The following is a 7500-nucleotide window of genomic DNA, read 5'->3' as shown; positions in this document are numbered from 1 at the left end:
GACGTTGACAAATTAATAGTATTTACAAATCTACATTACATCGAAACGTTACGAAAGAATTGTTTCAATTAAATTGAATAAATTTGTGCTGTTAAAAAAAAAAAAGAAAAAAGAAAAAGAAGAAAAAAAAAATTAGAAATAAAAAATAAAAAAGGATTAAAAAAAAAAGAAGGACAATTTTCAATGGAATTTATACGATTAACGATTTCAAATTGTACTGAAGAATTATACACGACAGAGATAGAAATAAATTTGGTTAAAATTTTTTTTCATTTTCTCTTTTTTTATTTCCTTTTTTCTTTTCCTCCCGCCTCCTTTCCTCCCCCACCTCCCACCTCCACCTATTCGATCCGTTAAATACATTTAACCAGGTACGGATGGTAGGATAGATATTTAAACTATTTGTATCGAGCGTTGAGAAGTATCGGCCATCGAGACGGTTCTTCGCACGCCATTAACATTCGATCGGCACTATCTCGGGGATGTTGGGGGGGAGGGGGTGAGTGGAAGATCGGAAGGGTTTGGGATAAGGGGTGGGGTGAGCTTGGGCAGGGAAAGATTAAATATTCATGAGAGCTTCGTACCGCGGTATTGGACCTAACACCGTACTCGAAACTCACCCTGCCCACTACTCTCCTACCCCTTTCTCCACTACTCCCTTCTCTTTCACTCTCTCTCTCTCTCTGTCTCTCTCTGTCTCTCTCTTTCTCTCTCCACCACCTTAAGAGATTTCCAAAGTTTTATTGCATCGGTCGACTCTCGTGAAACACCACCGAACACTTTTAAGCGCATCGAGATGGCTTTCGACTCAGTTTGCGGCCTCAGACTTTTGCACTCTGAGCATTTGAACTTTCCTTTTATCAATACACAAGATGGCGGGCTAGGATAAATCGGATCTACTTCAGAAACAGGATAAATAGAATATTTATTCTAATACGGATATATTATTTTTGATTTCGCGTTAAAGTTATAGCCAATCGTTTATAATTTATTTCTTATATAAAAAGGCAATTGATTGTTATATTTTTCTATGTATTATCGTGACAATTATATAATATTTACGAGAAAAATATTCTATTGATTCTTGTGAGAATGAATAACAGTGAATTAAAAAAAAAAAAAAAAAAAAAGAAAGAAAAGAAAAAAAAAAAGAAACGACCGATAAATGATTAATAATAATTATTCGTAAAAGAATTTAATTAATTACGTATTACATAATAAATATTAAACAATCAACTATGATTTTATCATAGAGAAATGAAAAATCTCTATTTTGAATATTTAACCTTTATTCTTTATTTTTTTTCCAAAAAAGATTAGCTCGTCCAAATTCTGTTTAAACACATATAAAAATTTATTAACATATAAAATATCTATACGTATATATTGTGAGTATGAGAAATATATAAACATCGTAGATTATGTAGTCCAAATAGTTGTTGTTGTTGTTATTATTTTGATTATTTTTTTGTTCCTTTTTCTTGTATTTCTTTTTTTTTTTCTTTTTTTTTTTTTCTTTTTAACTAGATGCATAACTCCTCTTACCCGACAGATGTTTTTCGTGAGGCTGCAAATCCTGGTCAAAATTTGTGCCATATTTCTAACTCCTCCTATCCTTTCTCTACCGAGAGGAAACAAGGAACCGCCCGAAGCTTTCCCGTTGCGTTAACGTCATACCGGCATTATCAGCCACGAACATTCGCGTTGTTAAGTATATGTGAAATCTGTCTGATAAATTTTAGAATTAATGACGTAATAGATTTGAAAATTTTCTGCTATTCTCGAAAACATCAGAATTTTCTGACACACTTTATTAACGTTCATTCGTTCGTATGTTAAAGACTTTACGAGTTCACAATTAAGTCTGTACATTATCCTTGATTTTATAATGTTTTAAGTCATCAATGAGAACGGACGTTATTCTTGACCAATTTTAATAAGCAAAATCTCATTTTAAGGCTTTACATTATTCTTGATTTTTTTAATGGTTTTAAGCCATGAGAACGGACGTTATTCTTGGTCGATTTTGACGAACAAATTCTCATTTTAAAGACGAAGATTTAATCTACGGCATCCTTTCGAAGAATTTTTTGATAAAGTTTCGTATTCTTTGAAAAATTTCATGTTTATAAATGATATCTTTCAAAAACTTCTTATGTACAAATAAAAAGTCGTATAGAGTGGATTATTTCTACAGAGGCAATCGCGTAAGAAAAGAAGTACTGAGAGTTCTACAGATCACTGCAAGACGTACGTTATCATGAAAAAAAGGTAGACGTATGAGAAAGAGGAAAGTGTATGTTCACAATCTACTAATACTACTTTAACTCACACGAAACCAACTTTCATGTATGTGTAAGAGGGGAATAACCAAACAAGCTTATATACTGATATGGTAGAGAAGGGGACAATGTTCCCTGTTCCATAGTTTATATATATATTGTTCATACCTGTCGTTGAAGTCATAAGTTTCGAACGGAAGGTAGTGAACAGACCTAAATTTATACTTTCATCGAAACGGTATTTATATGTTCTTATATTTTTAATAATTTATTAACATATGCATATATATATATACACAAATTGCTTTTACAAGTTATTTAATTATTTTTTAAAATAAACAGTGAAGAATGAAGACTTTAAAAATTGTAATGTTACGAAATAATAATTTTAAAAAATTTATTTCACGTAATCAGTACGTATAAAGTGGATATGTTAAATTAAGAATTAAAAAAAAGAAATGTGTGATTAGCAAATAATAGCACTATTAAATTTAGATTTGTTGGATATAATGATCTATTCAATTAATGTGCTTTAATAATTATTTTAATAATAAATATATTTTTAGTTCATCAGAAGTATTTAAGTATATAACAAAGAGTATAAAACCAATTGGATCTACTGTAGATTCGAAAAAAGTAGAATTTTTTGCAAAATTAAACAACAAATGGTGGGATCAGAATGGTTATTTAGCTCTTCTTCATATTATGAATAATATTAGAGTACATTTTGTACAAGATGGTTTAGCTAAAGCAGGCTTTATCAAAGATGATACAAATTTACCTTTAAAAGGAATAAAGATTGTGGATATTGGTTGTGGTGGAGGAATACTCTCTGAACCATTAGCTAAATTAGGAGCAGAAGTAACTGGAATAGATAATTCATTGGAATTGATAAGTGTTGCAAAGGAACATGCCTCATTAGATTGTAATTTATCGGGAAGATTAAATTATATTCAAAGTACCATCGAAGAATTTGAAGAAGAAAATAAAGAGAAATATGATGCAGTGGTAGCTTCTGAAATTTTGGAACATGTATTTAATCAACAATTATTTATTAAAGTAAATACTTTTTAATTTAAAACGGATTACCATCATAAAACAAAAGGTTCTTTATAATTTCTGATTTTTAATTATAAATTATTAGTCGTGTTCATCAATTATAAAACCTGGAGGATCATTGTTCATTACTACCACAAATAAAACTTTACAATCTTGGTTGGCTGGAATTGTTGCAGAATATATATTCAATATTTTAGCAATTGGAACAAATGAGTGGAACAAATTTATTTCGCCAGAAGAAGTTCAACGTATCTTAGAAACTTGTAAAATACAATATAGATTGATAAAATTATTATTTAGTTACTGGTTGTATTATTTTAACAAAATATTTTCATATTATCATTAGGTGGTCTGAAGACAAAAATAATTCGTGGGATGATTTTTAATCTAATAAAATATGAATGGTGTTGGTCATCAAATGTTTCAATGGGCTATGCGCTTCATGCAATCAAACAGTAATAATCAAAAATTGTTCGTATAGTAATATTTATTTGTTATAATATGTAATATGTAATTTGCAATAATAAAAATTTACTTTTTAGTACAATTTAGATTTATAATATAATTTCTGTATATATTTATTTATTAATTTACATTTATATATAATCAAATATATATATTAAATCAACCTTCATGATATACAAGACCAATTTGTTTTTTAAATTCATCTCCTAATTTTCCACATATACATATACATATATATATATATATATGTATATAATATATATATATATATATGTATATATATATATATATGTATGTATATAATAATAATATAATATAATATATAATTATTATAATATAATAATAATATATAATATTATAATAATTATGAATATATAATAATTAGATATAAAATATATATCTAAAATCTACTTATAAAAATATTTATACTTATTAAGTTAAAAAAAAAATTTTATTTTAAGAGTTTATGATGAAATAATAGAATATCTTTTGAAGGTAAATACGAACTGTAGTAGTTTGATAAGTCAATATTACAATATTTATGAAATTCATTTTGTGCTTAATTTCTGATAAGGAAATAGGCACAGTATCATTTGGCAAATACACTTTAGGTGGATATCAAAAATTTGATACACATAATTATTAAAATCTCGAAATGATTAAAAAAAATGCTTTTTGATAAAATTTCTTTATAAAATTATAAATAGTTTTATATTGATTATAGCAATATATGTGTATGTTGTACACACGATATCCGTAAAAAATATTACAAAAAAAATAATGATAAATTATTCTTCAGTCTTTTATTCATGATATAATAAGAATGTAAATAAGACTAATTGAAATTAAATTAACAGCTTATTAAAACCAATTATTATGACATATATAAGATTAATTAATTATATACGCGTGAAAGTAATATAACCGAACAAGTTTATACACGATAGAGGTTTAATTCAGGATAGCTTTCCAGTTTATATTTATATTTATAAATCCATATATATTCATATTTTATTCATACTTATTGCTAAAGTCACATACGCTTTTTGCATAAGATTATTGTGGACAGCTTGAATAAAATATATTACATTATTAATATTTTCACGACATTAATGCAGAATAGACGTTCTCAATTTTTTTTTTTTAATTACTTTATCGTATTTGTGAAAATATTTAAACGAATTTTTTATCAGAAATTTTATAATATCCGATTATTGATATCCATAGTAAATTTACATCGAAATATATTTATATATCATGGTCATTTAATAACACACATACACATATATATATATATATATATCTATATCATTTAATGAAATGAACATAATTGATATTGTTCTTCAGTATAATTGAATAATATTTATTCCGATAACGTTTAATCTCTCTAAGGGAATCTCTGATTACACAAAGGACAAAAAGAAAGTCGAACGTTTCGTCAACTTCGAAATTGATTTCTTAGCGTGGGTAGCACATGATTGCTACTTTCCAAGGGATTGCTTTTGTGGGACACGTTTGAAGATAAAAAGTCATCAAGAGAGAGATAGATAGATAGATAGATCGACAGATTGAGATACAGAGAGAGAGAGAGAGAGAGGGATAGGGACGAAGGAGTAGTACGACTCAGAGAATTGTAAGACAGCGAGAGAGAGAGGGAGAGAGAGAGATAAAAAGAGGGAAAGAAGAATAAGAGAATTCTAAATAGTGTCGTTTCGCATAAATAACAGACAGATTGGACATTAACCAAACTTAATGGCCGAAGGAAAAAAAAATAACTTACTCGTTCGTGTCGGAATGAAACGTGAGTCTCGTTACATCGATTTACATTGCTCCTGTAGATCAATCTCAGTTAAGATACGAAGAATAAGGACAAAAGTACAGTTAAGATCGACCGTCGTTAGACCATTTAAAGAAGGACGAAGGATAGAAAGAAAGAAGGAAAGGAAAAAGAAAGATAAATAAACATGTTTTTCTCCATAGCTATTTTCGATTGTCCTTTTGAAAGTCCTTCATACGTTGTCGAGGTCACAATTTTCGTTTTCATCATAATCGAGTTTCACGGAAATACACACATACACACACACACACACACACACGCATACACATATAATCGAATATTATTATAATGTAATCGGATTAACATTTTAAGATGATTAATATTGATTTCCATAGAAATTCATTAAATAGTTATATAGATCGGTCGATTTTTTGAAAAAATTTTTAAAACCTTTTTTGACACATAAGTTTTCAAAATGTTATGAGATATAAATAGCATTTCACTCATGATTTTATCTTTCTTCTTTAAATTGTTAATCTGTTTTCTATTTATCATTAAATTTGAGAATAAGATATATACATAACAACACGGATGTCTCTTTGAGATAAATATTTATATTTCTAACACACACACACACACAAATATATATATATATATATATATATTTACATACATATATAGATAAGTACATGTTTATTAATAAAAACTTATAATATTGACACAGATGTCAACCACACCGATTACGTATGTATCGATAATATCAATATATATTGTCTTGCTTGTTTGAGTTACTTAAAAGCCAATGTAAATGGAGTTTTTCCAAACATAAAATTTGTGATCTAAACTTATTTCGTACTTAACGCGTTGACTGCCACGACAATTCTTATAGAAATTCCCATCAAGTAACGCGCGCTATTATTGCGATATAGTAATTAGAAGCGTATTACTAACAGATTGAAATTTACTTGATACAGTTGTGTAAATAATCTTGTAATTATGTAAATGTTAAATAAATTTTCAGTAATTACTTGAAAAGATGTACATTTAAAAAATTTTAAATCATATTGTACACTATCAATCACCTGTAATTAATGATTAAACGAAAAGATCAGTGTCAATCATCGGTGATTGACGTAACATTCAACGTGTTAAATAAACTATGAATCGATTTCGTCAAGGCAAATATCATTTAAAAATATTTTATGTCCATTTTTACGATCGAACTTGATAAATATGTAAATGTAAAGAGTATTTATAGACTTTATACGGGATGTGCTAGGGAATAGGACAGAGAAAGAAATTCTGAAGAAATAAAGAAGAAATAGGAAAAAACAAAAAAGAAAAGAAAAGAAAATAGAGAAAAATAATACAGAAGATCGTAATTTTCCTTTGGTATATCAAATTCATACTGAATTGAAACTAAATTCTAGACGAAATGAAACAATAAATCGATCGGGAAGTTATCGATGAAATAATTTCAATTTTCTGCACCAGTGACGATGTTCTTATCGAAAAAATAAAAAAAAGAAAAATAAAAAAGAAAAAAAGTAGAGAGAAAAAGAAAAACTGATTGCCCGACAAAAAACAAAAGAAAAAGAAAAAAGGAGGAAGAAATAGAAAAAGAAAACACAGCTAGTATCGTGATTTTTAACGCGAGTCAATCTTCGGTTGGAAAATTAATCCCAGGTTCGTAAGTGTAACCGTGTTCGTGTTCAGATCGATCGAAATAACTTTGGTATCGGTGATAGTTTCTTTTTCTTTTTTTTTTTCTTCTTTTTTTTTTCGATATTAAATCGTGCAACTCGATATCCGTCTCGATTCATCGGTTATTCCTCCTCCCCTCCTCCTCCTCCTCCTCCTCCTCCTCCTCCCCTTCTCTTCCTCCCCTTCTCTTCCTCCCCTTCTCTTCCTCCCCTT

General features: G+C 28.2%; 2 protein-coding genes across 8 annotated transcripts in view; one reads left to right on the top strand and one right to left on the bottom strand.

The window, feature by feature from the left end:
• Positions 1 to 7500, bottom strand: part of LOC118451205 (uncharacterized) — a 191425-nt gene that overhangs the window by 4167 nt on the left and 179758 nt on the right. The window contains exons 1-2 of one of the 6 annotated variants that reach the window (XR_014982491.1): positions 5587 to 5701; positions 1546 to 1728 (exon numbers count right to left, since the gene is read on the bottom strand). The exons of 4 other annotated variants lie outside the window; for them this stretch is intronic. The gene's annotated coding sequence lies outside the window, so the exon portion shown is untranslated. Of the gene's footprint in view, positions 1 to 1545; positions 1729 to 5586; positions 5702 to 7500 lie in introns of those variants that run through there. One more of the 6 variants, XR_014982487.1, reaches the window with a different exon arrangement.
• Positions 2470 to 3888, top strand: LOC118451193 (ubiquinone biosynthesis O-methyltransferase, mitochondrial-like). Of its 2 annotated transcripts, XM_085658711.1 has the most exons (5): positions 2470 to 2520; positions 2625 to 2695; positions 2849 to 3341; positions 3427 to 3604; positions 3688 to 3888. In XM_085658711.1, the coding sequence occupies exons 2-5, from the start codon at positions 2631 to 2633 to the stop codon at positions 3798 to 3800; spliced, it is 849 nt and encodes a 282-aa protein (XP_085514837.1). In that variant the 5' UTR covers positions 2470 to 2520; positions 2625 to 2630; the 3' UTR covers positions 3801 to 3888. The 2 variants fall into 2 exon arrangements, with proteins under 2 accessions (XP_085514837.1, XP_035743387.2); XM_035887494.2 differs by having other exon boundaries at positions 2481 to 2695.

This window comes from Vespa mandarinia, chromosome 8, assembly GCF_050613455.1.
Source record: "Vespa mandarinia isolate Hongniang chromosome 8, ASM5061345v1, whole genome shotgun sequence".
NCBI lineage: Eukaryota > Metazoa > Arthropoda > Insecta > Hymenoptera > Vespidae > Vespa > Vespa mandarinia.
Note: the sequence above shows the minus strand (reverse complement) of the source record. Positions and strands in the feature narration are given on the sequence as shown.